Genomic DNA, 21,387 nt, shown 5'->3' with positions numbered 1-21,387 from the left:
GACACACGAATAAATGAATTCCCAATGCTAGAGTATGATCTTAGGTGAAGGAGGTCCACTTGTAAACTACTCACAGTGATGCCATTTATTTTGAACAAAGACAGAGCCTGAGGATTTGTATTGGGGTCAAACTTGTACGTGATCTGGTTCAGGTTATCGATGGAGCGCGCCTGGACTCGGAGGACTTCAGATCCCAGGGGGATGTTCTCTGTGATCACTGCTTCATAGGTGACATTCGAGAACTGCACGGCCTCATCCAGTTCATTGAGGAGGCTGACATAAACGCTGCAGAAGCCTTGGTTATGGGGAGGTGCTTGGTCTGTGGCCGAAACATTCATCAGATAGCTGGTTTTCGTCTCGTAGTCCAGATAATCAATGGTGGTAATGAGACCAGTGCTCTCGTCAATTTCAAATTTCCCCTCGGAACCTGAGATGATTTTGTAATTCACAAGGCCTCCGTTTCCTAAGGGGAGAAAGAACACAGTTAAAGGTGCAAGACACATGCAATTCACAATGTAATTAAGCCATGATTCAATTGCACAGTGCTTTGGGATGAGAGTTCAAAAATCCAGACAGGCGCTTAAAAGCTTACACAGCAACTTATAAGGAAAAAATAACATATGTACTTCAGTTACAGATAGGTAGCCGTGTTGGTCTGCCATAGTCAAAACAAAAAAATTCCTTCCAGTAGCACCTTAAAGACCAACTAAGTTAGTTCTTGGTATGAGCTTTCGTGTGCATGCACACGAAAGCTCATATGTACTTCAGCGTATCTCAGGATTCCCCTGGATATATTTGAATCTCCCCATTGCACATGCACAGTCCCATTTTGGCTACAAACTTGTCGCATTCAGCACCTAAGTTCAGCATTAGAAGGAGCAATTGTACTCCTCCACCAAGAATAAAGGCAACACTGACAAGTAAGAGACCACAAATACAAATCATGGCAAGTCACAATGTCTTGGAAAAAAAAGGATGACTATTCCATGCAGTTTCTGTACCTGTGTCTCGATCTGTTGCCCGAACAACTGCAACAGATGTCCCTATCCCAGCAGTCTCACGCAGTCCCAGCCGGTTATATTGCCTTTGGGTAAATACTGGCACTTCATCGTTGACATCTTCCACGTACACTATGACCTGGGAAAAGTTAAGGTGCAGTTAATTTATTTGCCTGGAATCTGTTCTGGAGAAAAAGCAGAGACACTTGATAAGGAAGAGGAGTCTTGATGTGGACACCACAGCACAGAATTATAGAGTTCTACTGGACCCAAAGATCAGTTCCATGGTGAAATATATGACCAGTCTCTCATGCCTCTTCACTACAAACAGAAGCAACCTGTGTAACAAGCAGAGAGCAAGTACACTGCAGGAAGCTATCAGCAAAGCAAATATCTCCAGGTAATCAACAAAGAATAAAAGCAAAGCAAAGCCCATAAGGCTCCATAAGGGGGAAATTCCTTTCTGCCACAGATTGCTGTAATATGCCACTGAATATCTTGTCTCTAGCTGCGGCAAGTGCTGTCGCCCCAGAGGAAAAGAAAGACAGCCGATATCATAAGAATCTGATCTTGGTGCAGTACAACTGAGGCAAGCTGTGTAGAATTTTCCATTCTTTCAAAATTGTAAATTCTTACTTATTTTTTCATAAGCAAGTAGGCACATATTGATTATTTGTAACCAAAAGAAAACAATGAAAAGAATTAAAATGATAGAAAAAGTAAGAAAAAGCACAATTGACGGCCCCCTATCAGAGAAGTGGTATAATGCTGCCATAAATTAATACTTTTTCATTTTTGTTCTCTAATAAATTTTTGCTAGGGGTTCAGGATCAAAAGCTGCATCTATCATCGGGGTTAGTTGGCAGGCATCAGACATCCCATACCTTGCTTGCCAGAACAGTCTGGACATTACAAGCATCATTTATATAGATATATAAAAGTTTGCCAAACCTTAAACAATTTCTCTTACTGACTTTGACTCTGCCTCAACCATATTTTATACACTCACTTTTCCATAATCGTTAGAAACCAGACCTGATTTAAGCAAGCCTCTTTGCTCAGTTCCTCCCAATTCCCAACTTTTATATTCCATTCCATTTTTCAAGACAGCCGCTAAGACCCTCCCTAACATCTATTTCCAGCAGGTGAATTGATGTTTTTGCATATTAACATGGCAGTAGCTAATTAATTAGGAAAAATTTAAAGTCCTAAAAAATAGATCAGGGTAATCCTGTGCGTGCTACAGCAAGGTAATTGCTAAAACCATGCTGCATAATTATAAGGGCAGGGGGAGCTGGGATAAAGTTGCCCAACACACTTGTGATTTCTCTCATTCCATTTGTCTGCAGCAAGCCTTTGAGATTATGAACAGAGGTATAACCCTGATAGTGTCCATACTCACAAAATTCCATTCCGAGTGTAGCAGAGTCATAAATGGCTGTCAAAAAGAAGTCTATTTCTCATTAAATGGATTCTAATGAAGCTCCACTGACATTTGGTAAGGTCAAGAACTATTAGAAAATCTATTTCACCTGGACTCCCCACATTTTAACAGGTTTTTCCTACTACAGAACCCACAACAGAATATACAGGATGCACAGGGAATTTATGAGGGCTTCTGCAAGTGAAGGTAAGCTGTTGTGAATGTTGAGGATGAGCTCCACAACCATGTCTCCAAAGCACTATGCAAAAATGGGGTCACCTGGCATCACTGAGATGTCAGTTTCTTGGATAGGTGGGTGAGCTCTGCCCACCAGTCAGAGTTGGCCCGTGGTGGGTGGAGGAGATGCAATTTCCCTCCCATGAGTTATCTGAATGCACTGTTCTCTTCTAGATCTGGGGAGGTTCATAGGCCTGAGTAAACACAGGTCCACAATAACTCACAAAGTTAAGTCCCTGCCTCAGACCTCAAGGTTTCTGATTCAAACTGTGGGATATCACTGCGTTATGTATGTGCTGCTTTCAGAAATTCTTTATGCATTGACTTTGTTACTTAATTCATTCAGAGGAGCAAAGATATTAAACAAAGAAGAAGTGCTCAAAATATTATTACCCGTTGGGAGAGCAGTTTGCAAAAAATTATTTTCTGCGGAACCTATGTATTTATATGCTCGGCATTTGATCCTTTTTTAAAAATTGCACTCTAAAACAATTTGCAATATCCCACTGATCTTCACCAAAATGTAAACCTGATTTAGCAAAACCCTTATAGCCAGCTCCACTATAACCAACAGAAGATTGTAATTTCCCTGTGCCGCCTTGTGGAATCTTGAAGAGGCATTATTACCCTAACAGAGCTCCTCATGGGTCCTTGTTCACTATTGTAGGCTTCCACTTCAAGGACATGGGAGGAATTGCGTTCTCTGTCCAAGGGCCGTAAGCCTCGCATGACCAGTCCACTGCTAGGATTGATCCGGAAGTTGTTGTAACTGTTTCCTGTGGATGACAAATGAAGACTACAGAAGATGACACTATGTCTTCAATTTGAAGACTTAATCCCCATTACAGGATTGTTTCAGAAAAGGGAGAGAGGTGGATCTATTAACACCAATAGGATTATGAATTTATAAAGAAGCCAGTATAGCAATGCTACATATAGACTCTTAGATTAAATTAAATGATTACAGTGGTACCTCGGGTTACATACGCTTCAGGTTACATAAGCTTCAGGTTACAGACTCCGCTAACCCAGAAATAGTGCTTCAGGTTAAGAACTTTGCTTCAGGATGAGAACAGAAATCATGCTCTGGTGGCGCGGCAGCAGCAGGAGGCCCCATTAGCTAAAGTGGTGCTTCAGGTTAAGAACAGTTTCAGGTTAAGTATGGACCTCTGGAACAAATTAAGTACTTAACCTGAGGTACCACTGTATGCACATCCTCCTACCCTTTCAGCAGGCCTCTTCCCAAAGTTGCTTTTCTTTTTCTTTTGATGTTCCCGCAAGGCTTTGTTGCATACATGTTAATGTACCATGCAAGTTTGTCCCTTAGGTCACACATGCCACTTCTAACCTTGCTTGTTCATATTGTAGCCAGTCCTTTATCTTTACCAGCTGCTTACTTTTTGTTTTCCCTCAACTCCCTTTTTCTATCCCTCTCCCCCTCACACCCCAAATCCATCTCAAAGTTCTTTCCCCCTCAGCTTCCAGCCAGGCTTTCTATTGGCTAGGGCCGAAGTTCTAGCTCCAGGGCATTAAATTTCTCTTTTGAAGTCATACTTCATGTATCACGATCACATCCTTACAGATTTACTTGGAAGCAAGTCCCATTATCAACTGAACTTACTTTCAAATAGGTATGTTTAGGATCATGACTGTGGAGTATTAGATGTTAAGACAAGCTGATGCAACATAAGCCATTTCCTGCAATATACTTAATCTTGAGGGTTATGAAGAATGAATTGTCAAGTTTTAATGGTACCAGGAAGTCAGATATATTAGAAGTATAATTCCCTAGGATGCACGTTTCCCAATAATTAAGTTTAAAGCCCAGAAAATGTGGAGCAGGACGCATAAGGTTGCTGATGTTACAGTAAGGATGAAAACGATCAATAAGGTTGTTCTAGTTACTTTATAAGTATACTGTACATTTTTTATCATTAAAAAAACACTATCCATTTTCTTTGCTTACCTTTGATAATCCTGTACCACACCCGGCCATTCACACCTTCATCTGCATCTGTGGCTTTCACCTTTGAACAAGCAAGCAAACAAATGAAACAAGCAATAAGGGGCTACATTAATACACAAAGCTAAATCATGGTTTGCTTTACCACAGTTTGCTTAACAAATCACGTGTCATCTCATAAACAAGAACATAAGCCATGGCTTACTTCTTCAAAGCTTGGTTTGTTTTCCAGCTCCTCTCACCTTGTGGCTTTCTGCTTGGCAAGTGTCTGGGGTGAGCAAACAAACATGGCTGAGACACAATACCAGGCCATGATTGGTAAGCCGACGATTAACCATGGCTTCACACTGCAGTTTGTTGGCAGGAAACAAACCTTGGTTCATCTACTGGACTAGTTTCATATGCTCAGACAAATCATGGTTAGGCTAAACATATCACAGGTTACCATTATTTGAGAAACCAGGCCATTGTGTCAAAGTCCAACTATTCAACATACTTATTTTTAGAAAATATATAAGAGTGTTTCTACTCCCTGTCCAGTCACAGCCCACCCAATTTCAGAAGAATACTGAAATCAAGCTTCTAAAGGTAAGCACCAGAACTGTGAATTCTCCTTGGAAATACAATATCACCCACTGCAGTTGTTTGACAAGTAGTGAAATATGCTAGTGTTGGTTGGTGCCATTTAATGATCAAGCTCTCTGTTAGATTAACTGAAGCTTCAAAAAAGTCTTCAAAAGTCATTCACCAGGGTGGCTTAAATGCCTGAGACCAGACCTGAGATGGCTCCAGATAATCAGCCTCAGTCAAAAGTGCTTGGAGTAGCACGGCAACCACTTGCAGTGGTTTTATATCTGAGTATTCAGCACCTTGAACTTAGTTGAGAAATACAGAACATCTGAACAAGGTAAAATCCCAGCTCAACCTTGAAGCTTGCTGGGTTTATTTTAATCTTATTTAATAAAATGCACATACACTTGATTGTGAAAAGCTTCAACGCAGTTTACAAAACCATGAGTGGTGTTTCTTAAACTATAGTCTATAGTCTATGGGCTAATGGGTGGGGTCCGTGGGTATTCTGCTGGTCTGGAAGACCCATTTAAAGCAAGAAGAAAGCTTTCTCCAGAACGGTGGCAAACACAGGATTCAAATGAAGGGTGGTTCCAAACAGTGAACATTTTTGGGTGAGATTCAATCACATTTGCACAATTTGTTGGGAGGCCTTGAGGAATACACCCATCCCCCCGCCCCAAATAGAGGACTTTTTGAGATAAGGAAAGTGACAAGAAAACACACTGGGAAATATGGGACAGCAGCATCTAACCTGCCCAGCAAACAGATCAGAATGAATGCTTATTAAACAGCTAATGCCATCTAATTTCCCTACAAACAAATCAGGATGAATGGTCAATGAGCAGGTTAGCTGGAAGCACTCTTAAGTTTCTTCCAGCACTCCTTGCAAAGTGAGGGGGGAAATATGCATGAGTGAAACAGGGCTGCCTGCCACAAATACTTGCACTGCTGTGCTGAGTTCTTCTATTCCTCCCTACAATATGTAATACAATTTACCTCACGTCCTGATGTCCCCATAATATGCATTTCCTCATTCCACGTTAGAGCTAATTGTGTGGAATGGGGGAAAATGCACAACACGGCAACAGCAGGAACAGAGTAAGTTGTGTCTATGTTACCAAAGGGGAGAACAAGAATTCAACATGGGGCGTTTGGGGCAGTTGTTCAATTTTATTTTATTTTATTTTATTATAATATGCAGCTCTGCCCTGAATATGGCAGGTGAGGGGAAAGGGATGTGTTGCTAGGTAACAAACAAGGAGGTTCCACTGAGAGTCTTCATGGACAAATATCTGAGGGCGGTTTTGGATGCTGCTGAGGAAGTGTTAGCTAAATACAGTCACTTCTGTAATCAACTGCCAATGCTTCATGAAATGTTCAAAGGGGAACTTATTCAGGCTACAGATGTAAATCTCCCCCCATGAAAATTCCACTCTGAATATTAGCAAGTGCTGCCAGCTGAACAGAGATGAGACTGTGTATCTTCCTAGCAAAGTCTGAAGCCGCTATCAGTGGCATAGAGCACACACAAGCTCAGCAATGTTAGGCCTTTTCTTTACCCTGATCATTTAGTGATTCAGTTGCACAGGCATATATAAGGAGCCAAGTTTTAATCCAAAGGTCCTTCAAGCAAGCTAATAGGTGGTGGATGTAATGTAAGAAAACGCAGCGGTGTCCAAAGGAGAAGAAAATCACAACAGTGGGAATACATAATCCAACAAAATTGAGGGATTACTGAGTTCTAAAGCAAGTTACTATCTGTCTTAATATTCCCTCTGAAGCTGCTGCTTTGATGGAAGTTACTACAGTCAGCAATCACTGTCAGAAACTGGCTCAGAACTTGAGATATTGCATAGTTCAAATAATTTCATGGTGTGTGTATATAATGGAATATCACTTGATACTAAAGGAAACACAACTCAATGGTACCCTCTGGCGTTCTTATTGCTTATCGCAAGGGTCTTCTTCCTTCAAAGCATCATTGGTGACACTGGAGTCATGTATATGAGCCCAAAGAATAATGCACTTGCTGTAGGCAGCCTCTGTTACAAGCATATCACATATATTTCTTAAAAAGCTCGGGAAAAATAAGAACACAATTTATTAACCCGGCAGAGTAATTTTTAAAGGAATGCCAAGAGTGTCTTCTAAAAGGGTGAAGTACATTTGTGCCCTCTGCTGGATTTTTTCATTACTTTAGAAAGTTTGAATTTTTGGTGGGGAGACTGTCTGTGTATATGTGTATGTGTATGTGTGTGTGTATGTTGAAATTCCAGCATATCAAATGAGGGAAATCTGAAATTCTAAGCCCTAACAACTGGATCAATGTAAGTGACCGCCCGCCCCCCAAATTTAAACAATACTGACCAGCCCTGAATGAATATCTCTCTGCAGTCACCAGCAATCCTGAACATGAGGATCACAGATATGGCCAGCAGAAATCCCAGTGATTGCAAAGGCTATAATGGCGGTACCTTGTTAAAGACTTTGTATTTGTCTGTTTTAGATGTATGCCAAAAACTTCTCAATACTGAGTTCATCAAGGTCCATTAGGTTTTATTTCCCTCGTCTACCACAGGCTGAAGCTGACGAGGGGCAATTTTTCCTCACCGTCATGTGCTGAAAGGTGCAAAGTGGTCCCAAATAGCAGCAATTCAAACCACATTTCCCACAACTCAGTTATAGGCCTATGGTAACTCCATGGTGGCATTGTAAGGGCTGATTCAGTACAAAAATGCATCCAATTTTAAATAGCAAAATGCACAAGAGATACTATATATAATGAAATGGTCAACTTTCAGGATAATAAACAATGAAGTAGTGGTTAACAATTACAACCCTGTTTTCATGTTTATTGTTGACTGTTTGATTTAAGATGAACTGAAATAAGTATTTCTGATGTGTATAGCAGGCTTTGCAACCCTAGCCTCCATGGGGCTGTCCCTGAATAAGTTTGGCCCAACTCATACCCACGGACATGCCTTAGACCTGGTGTCCACCTCTACAGACATGGATGATCTGACACTAAGTAAACATGAAACGAAAGAAGTGCCATGGTCAGATCACTTCCTGGTGCAACTGGACTCTGTGACCCTTCCCCTCTGCAGGGAGCTGGGACCAATTTGAATGGTCCATCCTCACCACTTAATGGATCCAAATGGTTTCCAAAGAGTGGTGGGGAATGTTTTATCCCATGTTGATAGCGTTTTAGTTAATTTCCTGGTGGCCTGCTAGAATGCAGAGTTAACCATGGCTATTGACTGTCTGGCTCCAAAGCGCCCTCTCCAACTGCATGGAGCCCGGACGGCCCTGTGGCTTTCCCCGAAGCTGAGGACGATGAAACAATCGCTGAGACGGCTAGAGTGCTGGTAGAGGAAAACTCATTCTGAATTGGACCGAACACAGGTTAGAGCTCAATGTCAAGCCTACCAAGTGGTGATAGCGATGGCAAAGAGGTTATCTCCTGCCTGGACTACTGCAATGTGCTCTACATGGGGCTACCTTTGAAGGTGACCCAGAAACTACAACTAATCCAGAATGCGGCAGCTAGACTGGTGACTGGGAGTGGCCGCCGGGACCACATAACACCAATCCTAAAGGATCCTCATTGGTGCTGACCTTTAAAGCCCTAAATGACCCATTACACCTGAAGGAGCATCTCCACCCCCATCATTCAGGAGGCACAGGAGGTCCACTGCCAAGGGCCTTCTGCTGGTCCCTCACTGCAAGAAGGTTACAGGGAGCCAGACAGAGGGCTTTCTTGGTAGTGGCACCTGCCCTGTGGAACGCCCTCGCATCAGATGTCAAGGAAATAAACAACTACCTGACTTTTAGAAGACATCTGAAAGCAGTCCTGTTTAGGGAAGTTTTTAATGTTTGATGTTTTAGAATGTTCTAATATATGCTGTGAGCTGTCCAAAGTGACTGGAGAAACCCAGCCAGATGGGTGGGGTATTATTATTATTAATAATAATAATAATAATAATAGTTATTGTCTGGAGGCAGTGTGCTACAATGCATGTGCTAATGCACTCTGAAAGCCCAGGCAGGTACAAGAATGGTGGTATACACCTCTTTCTTATGCTGACATGGTGACCCTGTCGCTAGACATGCATATGACATGCAAGACATGCTCAAAAGTCTTGCAATTCACCATGCTCCAGTGTGGTACCAGTCTAGCTCTTGTCTGTAGCCTGCCTTCTCTTGCTACCAAAGTACCCTAGCCACTATAGACAACACCAGGAATCCTTACCATCCATTCATGGCACAGCAGCTCATGATTGCTTACTCTGCAGCCTGAGATCAGGATGTGAAAAACTGGGAGCATGTACAGAGCCACTGATACCTTCTGCAACTTCCCTAACCTGTGCGTCTGTTTCCACTAACCTTTTGAAATATCAGGAAGGATATCCAAGTTTACTTTCTGTCTGCCCACTAACTTTCTCTTACTTAGTCCTCAAACATCTGTTTCCAAATGTTTCCATTTCCCCCTATGTGCCTGACCTGCACCCACTTATCCAGAGATTTCTCTCCCTGCTGCCCCCCATCTCTCTCTCCCCCCCCCTTTCCTCCCTTTTTGCAGGGCCAGGACCAGACCATTTAAAAAGAAAACAGAAAGGAGGTAACTCTAGAAACAGAGGAGATACTACATTAAATATAAGATCTTTAAAGTATGACATTGAAGACAAAAGATGCGGGCAAAGTAATAAAAAGGAGTGGGGAGAAAGTTGAAGAGCTGAAGAGGAGCAAGAACTGCATGCCAGAGTCCCTCCTCCTGTCTCTCCCCCACCCTCCCCCCAATTGTTGGTCCCAGATCAACAGAGGAGTAACTTGAAGGCTGGCATTCAATGAATAGAAGCCAGTGGCCAGACTGTACCATTCCAACTTTCAGCAGGGGATGGAACAGCTGCTGGAGGTAAAGAATCACAGTTCATGACAGCTTCCTATCTCAAAAGTTGTTGCTTCCATGTCCATCAAGAAAGTAAGTGTTTGATGCTCAAAGGCCTGCTCCTTTGCATAGGCACTAGCTGTCTAGTGTTTGCTGCCACATCTAAGTTCCTTTGTTTCTGTTCCCTCCATCCCCCTATCCTCTGCCTGCCCTATGTTCCCTTCACCCCTCCCCCAAGTTGTCAGGGGCTGGAAGACAACAGAGGCTACACAAGAGCCCAGGGGATGAAGAACAGAAGAAGAAATCCCCCTTAAAAGCTGAAGGAGGGCAGGAACCAAAAAAAGAGAAGAAGGTAAAATTGTCTTAGAAATATAGCCAGGGCCCCAAAGTTTTCCTGCAGCTAGGGTGATGCAGTTTCCCTCCAGGAATATCTTCCAAGAAAAAGGTTGGTGCATTAAAAGAGAAGCCACTCCGTTTGTCTGTTCCACCTTTGCTATTTTGACCTCAGAGAATTCTTTTTGAAGAAGTGTGAGGGAGACTGAGGCTTCCACTCAGGGGAAAGATGTGAAATTTGTTTGGGATGAATAGCAGGACAAATCAGTGAGCGCTGCTCAAGTGAGGGACACTTCACAAACTACTTTGGGAAGGAACAGACACGTGAAGTGTCTTAAAATGTATGTTGCATGAAACAAGGGAAAGCACCGACCGTGCAAGACCTCCTGACGTGCTTCAAAGAAGTTTGCTGTACATTACCACCACTTCTGATATATATAACTTGTAAGCAAGTGGCCTGAAAATGGCTGGAGTTGCATGTTTTGTGATGTCACGTGTGAATTTGAAATGCATCTCATCGAGCTAAAAGAAGCCTTTGTATCTCTATTTACTTCTATTGACATAGGTATTGAAAGTGTATGGTGGATTTTATATATATGTGTAGAGTGAGAGACAGAGAGCTTCCCTTCTCTTTTCATCCTCTCAGGGGAAAGGCAATTGCTTGTCTTAAATCTGATCATTATTATTTTGCAGAAAAAAAGCACTGAGAGGGGTTGGTGGAGTATAGAAGATTGTTATTTGCATTCATTCTGTCAATAGGCAAACTCACAAAATATGTTGGGACTCTTCTATGTGCATCGGTTGCCAAATACCTTGAAATTCTTGGGTCCAATTCAGTTTATGCAGCAAGTGAGCTTGCTGAAAATAAATGCCACCAGAGACAGCAAGCAAGAGCTCTGGTGGGAATAAATGCATACAGAAAACAGATCGCCTAGGAGGGGAAAACTTTTCCAGGGCAGGAAGGAGACTCAGTGTTGAAGTGACATTTAAGTAAGATAAATGGTCTTAAGAAGTGATCTGCAAGTGCCATGAACAAGCAGAATGACAGCTTGATACAGCATCACAGGGGAACTGAATGAGAATAGAGCACATTGAACCTCAAGACTGGCAATTTGCCATATTTCTTTGTCATACTAAATAAGGCACTGCTGAATGTACGTATTCCAGAAGATGATTCCATTATAGAATATTACAGAATTATTGATTGAATATTTTTTTTAAAAAAATAATAATACAGGTGTGTGTGTGTGTGTGTGTGTGGTGCTTTTATACACTAGTAAAATTGGGTTTGCAGACACTAGGGTTGGGGAGAGAAAGCCCTGTGAACATGTTTCGAAAGTTGCAACTGTAAAAGGTTTTAAAGTTGTTAGTGTATAAAGCAACTTTAGCATATGGTTGCTGCTTCCAGCTATACAGCCTTTCAAAACTGCACTGCCAATATCCATCAGTATTGCTAATCACAAGCAAATATTATCCAATAATCAAGGAACAAGTATGCAGCCCTTCTCACCCTCAGATTTTAAAAGTACTCCCCCCCCCCATGAGACAAGTATCTGTTTTGCAGACAAAAGAACTGTCTAACATGGATCATCCAGCGGAACTCTAGAAGACTATTATTTCTTAGATTGTTATTGTTAATTGTATATCAGGCTTGTGAAAACGTCACTGGTAAAATGGGAAGAAACTGGTCTCAGAAGATTCACCTGTTTAAAGCTGCAGAAACAGTTCCACTTAAAGGATCCAGGGGTGTGGGGAGACTGGGCTTGGAAGAAGCATGGACCAAATCCCCCCACATCCACCAATAAGTACTGGATGCCAATAAATACTAGAAACAAGATTTGGTGCTTAGCATTCATTGACAAGTTTTCGTTTTCCCCCAGAGCTTGTCAATGCTTGCTGAAAGCCAAAACTTATGCATAAAATCAGCTAGCCAAAAGTTAAGGATCTGCCATGTGCACATGCTCAGGTACCTGTGCAAATTGCTGTTCTGTCAGGAACAATAAAAGCCGCTGCTTATCTCACAAAGAATTCAAAGACAGCGCCCATTTGGATATATTAACATATATCAACGTATGCAAGTTTAGAAGCACAGTGGTACCTCGGGTTACATGCGCTTCAGGTTACATACGATTCAGGTTACAGACTCCGCTAACCCAGAAAAAGTACCTCAGGTTAAGAACTTTGCTTCAGGATGAGAACAGAAATCGTGCTCCAGTGGTGCGGCGGCAGCAGGAGGCTCCATTAGCTAAAGTGGTGCTTCAGGTTAAGAACAGTTTCAGGTTAAGAACAGACCTCTGGAATGAATTAAGTACTTAACCTGAGCTACCACTGTATCTGTTTTATATCTTCATGGCTGATCTAAAGGAAGTTGATTGTGTACGACAACACTTGAAACGATCCTCAAAGGACTTGGTCACTTATTCCGCTGCTTGTAGGTTCATTAAAAAGTACGGTTAAGCTCCCTGATTGTTTTTATAATGCCGTTTCTATTTTTGTGTGTGTGTGTTTTGCCACAAACGTCAAAATTCACTCCAGTTTTACTGTGGATACAAGTTCAGTGACATTTTAAAATCAGCCCAGATGTTGTTGTTTTTTAAAGAAAGAATTCTGGAAAAGGGTAACAGGTCATAGGGTCATACAAACGCAGAGTTGGAAGGGACCCTGAGGATCCTCTAGTCCAACCCCCTGCGATGCAGGACTTTCCAAATGGCTGCGGTGGTCCATAAGGTGAGCAAGCACTTATTGGTTACAGCCACCCTGTGGAGGTGTGATCACAGGGAATAAAGTCCCATCAGTAGTCTATGCTGTGCCCGTAAGTGCAGAATAGACATTTAGTTCTCCAGAGCCAATCAGACGCCAAACCACATGTACAAGATCAGTAACTGGATCTCCCAACTATTTGTTTTTATTTGAATATAGCTACAGAGTGAGAGATTCCCTGGATCCCTCTCACCAGCAAGAGCCTGATTACTGCAAAGCAGCAAAGTCATCTGCATGTTTTTACTTATCACTCCCCTGCCCCCATTTCTCCAAATAAATATGCCCTGCATGTTTGAACTCTTTGTCCAAAACAAGCAAATGTTTGGTGGGCAGGGTGAGTGTCAGAGGGAATGCTAATTTGGGCGTAATGGAGCAGGGCCACATGCTAATGGTGAGATCTTAGGAAACGTCTTCAGCAAGTTGTTTTCAAAGGCTAGCCTCAGGGTTTGTTTTGTATTGTTTTCTGTGCTCAGTGAAGTCCAATGCCATGTACCTATTTGCTCAGTCCTCCCAGTGCCTCCTCCCTCTGCAAAAAATTAATCACACCAGGCCTGACATTTAGGAAAGCCCTCTCTGTAATCTTGACCACAGCAGGGATAGTACCAGACAATTAAATAGCCATTCCAAAGCCCATATTTCTGTGAGGGGGCACTGCAGTGTTCTAGGACCAACTCTTATTTATTCTTTATTTCCCCCTGCTGCTTTGGCTTTGTGAGCACTCAGTAGAATTATGCCATAGCTCCCATTTGCTGAACTGAGTCTGGAAACAGTCAGGCAGGAAGACGTACCGGTGGTTGCAAGGTAGGGATGGACCTCTTTGGGAAAATTATGATGATTAAATTTCATTGTTTGTTAATGGTCGAAGAAGTGCAATGAAATAGAAGGCGAGGCTGGAGTGAGGTGGGGGCAAATGCTACCTTTTACTCTGCACAGAGAGGTATGCGGAGAGTAAAAAAATGGAATGCTCTCCATCTCAATGCTGGGAACCACAGTGCTGATATTGTGAAATAATGCTTCAGGGCCTGGCAGGCCACTTCCTGCTGCTTGGTGGGCTGGATCTGGGCTAGCCATCCCAGCTATATGATATATACCAGGGGTGAAGAAGCTTTTGCAGGACAAGGCTGAATTCCCTTGCATAATTCCCTTCCAGCAGCCACGTTCTGGTGGTGGATGGGGCCAGAGGCAAAAGCACAGGGATTACAACTCTTACACCCTTTGCACATCAGGCTACATTTCAACCACGCAACAGTTGGAGGGTTACCCACAACCCTCCCCATCTGGGCAAGCAGAAGGCATAGTGACAGCTCAAGGACACTTTCCAGCTAGGCAAAAACACTTGAGGAATATGCAGATCCATCTCTACTAGAGGAAGGACTGGTGGATTCTAAGCAAAGTTCTGCCAGTGGATCTCCTTCGCAAGAAGCGTGGGACCACTGCACTGAGTCCGTTTATTTATAATTAGGGTTTGGGGTTTTTGTTGTTATCCTTGACGGTTTTACACACACAAGGCAGCTGATTCTTCTCACAGTTTGTCAGTGATTCCAGTTCTCTGATTCCACTCTTGTTGCTGTGTCTTATAGGAAAGATGAGCACAATGGCTGCTGCCAACGAGACCTCTCCAACTGCCAGGGTACTTGCATTTCTTAATGCCACCACTGAGCTGGTCCCTCTAAGCCCTGAGCCGACTGGGGAGAAGCCCGACTCCTTGCCTATCATCATCGGTCTCATCTGCATCTTCCTCCTCCTGGCTACCTGCCTCGTCTTTATCACTCTGTGCAAGCCAGCAGCTCTAGATCAATCTTTCTACGGGCCACATGAATGTATGCCGTACCACCCCGAGAATGCCAGTGAGCCGCAGCTCAGGCTATGGAAACGTCTGGGCTCCCTAAGGCATTCCATACGCAGCGTCAAGCGCAGCCGGCCCATTTCCCAAGTCCACGAAACTTGTTCGATAAAAGCACCTGTAATCCAGGACTGGAACATCATGGAGTCAACTGAATTGTGACTCATCCATTACCTTCCGTGATTCAGCTGCATCCCGCACATTGTTAACTGACCTCAGATATAGTCTAAGCTCTTTCGGAGAATCACAGAACAACAAGGATGGGAGAATTGGAGAAGCACAGTGGTCATTACATACCTAACTATGGGAAAGGGGTAGAAGCAAACACTTGCAGTGCCTGATCGATATATGTTTAAGCTATATTGTAAAGTTGAAGAAACTTTTTTAAAGGTGATGAGGCACTCCAAATCGTCCTGGTTCCATTTGTGTCAACGGTCATTTGCTCCCCCAAACTCTTTAATTCTATGACAGCAGAAAGGTTTGCCAAAGACAAGAGAAAGACTCGCAGCTCACTTGCCAGATGAATGAAAGTGGATATGGTTCTCTTGAGATGTGCCGGCAATGACTCATTGGCAACGTTCACTTTGATTCCAGAGCTTTAGCCAAAACTAGCTGGGTGAAGCTGAGGGCTACTCAATCGTATCTGGGGGCCTTCATGAACAAGCACATTGCATTATCACACATGTAAGTTAGTCACAGGATGATACTGTGGTAAGTTGCTTTTTTAGGAGCAGCACAATATTCTATTGGGATTTTCACTTTTTCCAAACACCTGGGAGTTACACTGCAAGATGAGGCACAGCCACCTAAGAGCTAAAGATTTTAAAGATTTACAAAACTGCAGATGCTCTTTATCACTTTTTTTAAAAAAAAGATCTATAGAAATTGGACAGTAGGGGGGAGCACAGCAAAGAAAAAAAGAAGAAGACTAAATTCTAATGGCAAAAGGTTCTGTGACAGCAGAACAGTAATAAATAAACAAGATGAATGCCGCAAGTAACATCCATAGGAGAAGCTAGTGCATCCACACTGCATACAGCATTAACAAATGCAACAATTTTGGGCAGGAGAAGGAGTATAATAGTTATCTTGGTGCAGATTATTGTACTTTCAGTGCTTGGGTGGTACAATGGCATCGCAAAAGTATTACCATTCATGGGAAGGGCCACAGCTCAGTGGCAGAACAAACAGTTTGGCACTCAAAGAGTCCCAGGTTCAGTCCCTGGTATCTCCAGTAAGGGCTGGGGAAGACCACCATTTAAGTGCTGCCACCGGACACTGGAAATAATATTGAGCTAAATGGGCCAGTGGTTTGACTTGGGATAAGGCTACTTCCACTAAAAAGGATGTGTAGACCATGCCCAATCAAACGGGAAACTAGTGTACATTTGGATGGAAGTGCCTGAAGGGAAAGACTGCAGGGATGGAGCCTTGGTTGGAGGAGGATTTAGCCCCCTCTTGGCTCTACACATTGGTCTCACCACCCCATTTTCTATATATGACTAGGGAAGACTGGTGTAGACTAGGTGTAATCTGGTAGTTTCTGAATGGTTGATGGTGTGCTAGCCAGGAGGCAACCAAGCAAACGTTTGGTCGTCACCATTTTACCATGCAGCAAAACAGGAAGTTTCATTCACAGTACGGTGCATGGACATGTATGCAAGAAAACTCTGTTAACTGCTTCTTTTAGGGAGAATGGCAGCTTCAGGAGGGGGTGGTTTGGAGAAAGGCAGGGTGGGGTGCTTGCCATTTCAGTGGCCCGCCATTTCCCCCTGCAGTCCCTGCAACTCTTTCCCCATCTGCTCTTATTTCATAGAGTTCAGCAACTAAACCCGCACATGCAAATGAGCAGGTGAAGTTGGGGAGTGGGTGGGTCAAGGGGAAATGGCAATATAATATGAAAACTTTTGAAAATCTTGGATTTTAATTTTTTTTTTTAAGTGGCAGTTTCTTACAGTAATCTTTCTTAGGCTCTTTGAGGTAGAAAATGAAAAAAGAAAAAAGAACGGAAAGATCACAACATGTTTAATGAAAATCACTTAGAGATTTTAACAGTTAAGGAGTATACACATTTCATTAAATAAACAAATAAATGTTTAAAAAGTGGGAAGCTAGTTTTTTTTAAAGGTCTGTTTTGCTGGTATCTTGGCTATCTATATAATACTGGGAAATGATTTGCTAATTGCCTATTAATTGTACCGCTTATTGAAATAGATGGAACACGTGGAACAGGCGAAAGAAAGCTAGGGAGAATAGCTTTGGCATACCATGCAAGTTATTTATTTTGAAATAGTGCAATCCAGGCACAGTTCAATTTGCCCAAGATCCATTAACACCAGTCTCACAAATGGACGATGAAGCACTTAAAAGTTACCTAACTTTCAGTGGGCCCAAGTGCCATATCTGAATTATAACCATTGTTTTGTAACTTGAAGGGCTAAGAAAAGAAACGCTCCACCTGCATAATAGATTGTGAAACATCCTGCATGGGGCACTAACCATCTAGACATCATAAAAGTGTGACGACATTTATTGGAAGCTGAAACTTTACAACCGAGTGGATCTACTGGAGTAAATGGGAATAAAAAGTGTATACTTCAAGGGGGTCTTTTTTTGTGTGTGGGAAGGGGGAGAGGCTTTGTAGTGGATTACTTCATATAGTTCATATAGCTTCTTCTCAGATTGGAGCCTTATATCTGAAAGGCCCTCCAATACAATTCTGTAATGTTTGAGTGTATACAGAAATGTATGCTTTCAGTTGTCCTACTTTCGAAAACAGGTGTGTGTTAAATGATATGACTGCACTTTCCCCATTTTCGGTTTAATGACTGTAGATATACAACACTCTGCCACAGACACTCACGTTTAATAATAATAATAATAATAATAATAATAATAATAATAATTACACTAGCATCTGCTGGGGCTGGGGATTACTTCAATAAATAAGCAGTAAAGGCCACCCGAACATATTTGTGAATGCATTCGTAGAGACTCTAGAGGAGCTTGTGCACTTCTGAAATTCAAAGCAGCTTGTGAATTGAGAAGTAGCCGCACAGTGCAATGAAGCCCATTTGTAGTGTCAATGATGAACGCTGCTTTAAATTAATATCTGGAATTCCATAGGGTTGCATCTATTGGTTGCATGAGAAAAAGCCTCTCCTAGGGGACTGATGCACTCTGTCCTTGCTGCACCATAGAATTGTAGAGTTGGGAGGGACCCCAAGGGTCCTGCAGTCCAACCCCCTGCAGTGCAGGAATCTCAGCTAGCTGCAGTGTGAGGGAGAATCCCTTGAAAATGGGCAAAGGAACACTGCACCCAAGGGAGCTCCATTTCATGCAAAGTTCCTCCACCCGATGTGAGACAGTTCTCCCCTTGTGCTGAAGTTCTGCGTTGACAGAGCCCACACTGTTCAGGATCCTCCTACCTCAGTCCTCCGACAAGGCTTTTTTGGGATTTGCAGAGGGCAGGAAAGGAAGGGGAACAATTCTGCCACTGAATACAACTCATGGTGCTCTACATACATTACAGTGGTACCTCAGGTTACATACGCTTCAGGTTACAGACTCCGCTAACCCAGAAATAGTGCTTCAGGTTAAGAGCTTTGCTTCAGGATGAGAACAGAAATCGTGCTCCGGCGGCGTGGCGGCAGCAGGAGGCCCCATTAGCTAAAGTGGTGCTTCAGGTTAAGAACAGACCTCCGGAACAAATTAAGTACTTAACCCGAGGTACCACTGTATAGTCAGTGCACTTTGTAAACAACCCAGTGAGTGAGATCACTATTATTAGCCCCATGTTTCAGATGTTGGAGTGAGGCTCCAAGGGAGTAGCTTGTTCAAATGCAGTTTTGTGTGTGTGTGTGTTTAAAGGGGAAGGATTTTCTAGCTGGTAGCTAAGCCACAAAGAACCAAGTGACACATGATACCCTAATTCAGTGACTGACTCTCCTGACAATTTGCCCCTAAAAGAAGCCATGGGGTTTCCTAATTTGGAGAGACCATGACAAGGAGGATGGGGCTGATTCTTTAATACAGATCCCTCCTCTAAGTTACTATTAAAGGTAAAGGGACCCCTGACCATTAGGTCCAGTCGCGGACGACTGTGGGGTTGTGGGGCTCATCTCGCTTTATTGGCCAAGGGAACTGGCCGGCATGACTAAGACGCTTCTGGCGAACAAGAGCAGTGCACAGAAACGCCGTTTACCTTCCCGCCGGAGCGGTACCTATTTATCTACTTGCACTTTGACATGCTTTCGAACTGCTAGGTTGGACTGAGCAACGGGAGCTCGCCCTGTCGTGGGGATTCGAACCGCCGACCTTCCGATCAGCAAGCCCTAGGCTCTGTGGTTTAGACCACAGCGCCACCTGCGTTCCTAAGTTACTATTAGGAGGAACTAATAGTGAAACGATGGTGGCTGCGTATTTCCCCCTTCATGGCTAATCGCAGCTCTGCATGTGTGTGTGTGTGTGTGTGTGTGTGTGTGTGTGTGAGAGAGAGAGAGAGAGAGAGAGAAAATGAGAAAGCATTAGCCTCTCCTCCTCCTGGTTTCCAATCCAAATCAGGAGTGTGGGGGTGGGAATGGATGGGTGCAAAGCTGAAATAAAAAGAAATACCAAGGGAGATCCAATCATAGATGTCTGCACAAGTTGCAAAGTTTGGTGGCACTAAGTTACACTAACTCCGTCCGAGCTATTAATATTGAGCACACAGCATATTTAAGAGGCTGGATATCAACTAGCAGATCAGATTTAGGCACCTAAATGCAGCACTCTCCTCTTCCTAAACACTTTAGGAGAGTTTTGCATCTGAACCACAGGAAAATTCCCAGTTCAGAACATGAGTACTTCATGGTGCCAATCACTTTAAGAAGATTTATGACATAAGCTGGCAAAACACAAACTTTAAATGAAGGTAGAGCACACCTCCCTTGACTCACTCAGTTGTAAAATTGATTTTAAACTAAAAATAAAAAAATTGTCTGTTTCCCGAATTTGATTTGTGACAGCGTTTATGTTCACTTTAATGCGTTTGACTTTCCTTTCGTTTTGGTCAGAAAAGCAATCTCTCCAATTTATTAAAATGAGTTTCACAGGAGAGGCCTCATAGGCACCCAGTGCCTTTCCCTTGCAGACATTCCCGTAGTACGTTTTATTTGAAACAGCATCTTATTGTGGTCTCTTCAGTAGGACTTGGCTACTCTGTTCAATTTTGTTTCTTATTGCTTTGTTCCCTATCCCAGTTTCTCATGTTAATATCAAGAGACAATCAGAAATGTGACTGCATAAACAAAAGCAAATCTTGAAGCATTTATGTCATTCCCATACAAAATCATATTTTGATGCGTTGACATATTTTAATTTTAAAACCATCAAAAGGGCCTAATCAACATTATGAAACAGCCGCCTTGCAAGTTTTATTTGGTGGTGGAGGAAGAGAACTTTGAAGTTATCAGGAACTCATCTGCAATCTACGCAGGTTTGATACCAGGGGTTGATCCTGCCAGGAAACAAGAGCATCTCCTATAAGGCCCATAGGAGTTTGCTTCTGGAAGTTAAAACACAGCTGCCTCCTCTACTACAAGTGTAGGGTGGTGGTGGTGGAAGGAAGGCCTGAGCCACAATGCTATATAGAGAGAATGTGTAATGGGCAGGCTGCTGGTTCAAATTCTGGCATGGCAAAATCTCAACCCAATCCCTAATACAGAGATATGGTGAGATCACTGCCTTGTCGTGGCGAAGGGGCTTGAACAACTCAGAGAAGCTATGAGCTATGCCGTGCAGGGCCACCCAAGATGGACAGGTCATAGTGGAGAGTTTTGACTTAACGCGATCCACCTGGAGTAGGAACCGGCAAGCCACTCCAGTATCCCTGCCAAGAAAACTTCATGGACAAAGACAACAGGCATATAAAAGTAATGGACTGCGGGAGGCAGTGGAAGACAGGAGTACCTGGCATGCTCTGGTCCGTGGGGTCACGAAGAGTCGGACACAACCAAACGACTAAACAACAACAAAAAGCCTCGTGTATATGTGTGTGTGTGGGGGGGGGCTCACTCATTCTCTCTCTCCCCATTATGGGGTGCATTCTTCTTCATATTCCATAAGGCCACTATAGCAATTTCTTCACCTATGATACTTTCAGATTTAGCAGTTAGGTTATTTTTTCTTTTCAGCTGGAGCTCACCGGAGCTCAGCTCCAGCATCTCTCAGGTGAGCACCATTGCCATTCTAAGAGAACAAGGGAGCTCCGGCACCTCTTTTCCTAGAAAAATAGCACTGGGTATTTGGAGGCAATCCCCTCCTGTCCCCAGTCAGCTGACCTCCCGCTGTGCAAAATTTCCATGTGATATGGAACAAAAGCTTGCAACC

At 43.1% G+C, this 21,387-nt stretch overlaps 2 protein-coding genes across 4 annotated transcripts in view; one reads left to right on the top strand and one right to left on the bottom strand.

The window, feature by feature from the left end:
• CDH23 (cadherin related 23) overlaps positions 1 to 21,387 on the bottom strand; it is a 366,100-nt gene that overhangs the window by 92,196 nt on the left and 252,517 nt on the right. For both annotated transcript variants that reach the window (XM_081913082.1, XM_081913083.1), the window contains exons 27-30: positions 4,625 to 4,685; positions 3,286 to 3,434; positions 1,002 to 1,137; positions 75 to 463 (exon numbers count right to left, since the gene is read on the bottom strand). In XM_081913082.1, coding sequence (XP_081769208.1) covers positions 75 to 463; positions 1,002 to 1,137; positions 3,286 to 3,434; positions 4,625 to 4,685 — 735 coding nt within the window. The remainder of the gene's footprint in view (positions 1 to 74; positions 464 to 1,001; positions 1,138 to 3,285; positions 3,435 to 4,624; positions 4,686 to 21,387) is intronic.
• LOC309370934 (uncharacterized protein C10orf105) lies at positions 10,070 to 16,527 on the top strand. Of its 2 annotated transcripts, XM_081913220.1 has the most exons (3): positions 10,070 to 10,175; positions 10,321 to 10,434; positions 14,761 to 16,527. In XM_081913220.1, the coding sequence occupies exons 1-3, from the start codon at positions 10,161 to 10,163 to the stop codon at positions 15,178 to 15,180; spliced, it is 549 nt and encodes a 182-aa protein (XP_081769346.1). In that variant the 5' UTR covers positions 10,070 to 10,160; the 3' UTR covers positions 15,181 to 16,527. The 2 variants fall into 2 exon arrangements, with proteins under 2 accessions (XP_081769346.1, XP_081769347.1); XM_081913221.1 differs by lacking the exon at positions 10,070 to 10,175 and having other exon boundaries at positions 10,429 to 10,527; positions 14,756 to 16,527.

Source organism: Podarcis melisellensis, assembly GCF_964234715.1.
Source record: "Podarcis melisellensis genome assembly, chromosome: 5".
Classification (NCBI taxonomy): Eukaryota; Metazoa; Chordata; class Lepidosauria; order Squamata; family Lacertidae; genus Podarcis; species Podarcis melisellensis.
The sequence above is the reverse complement of the archived record's forward strand: the minus strand, read 5'-3'. Positions and strand labels throughout refer to the sequence as shown.

What these genes read in the sequence shown, in the direction of transcription:
- LOC309370934 (XM_081913220.1), top strand. An exon ending in AACCAAAAAAAGAGAAGAAG is followed by an intron (nt 10,435 to 14,760) that starts GTAAAATTGTCT and finishes CTTATAGGAAAG; the next exon opens with ATGAGCACAATGGCTGCTGC.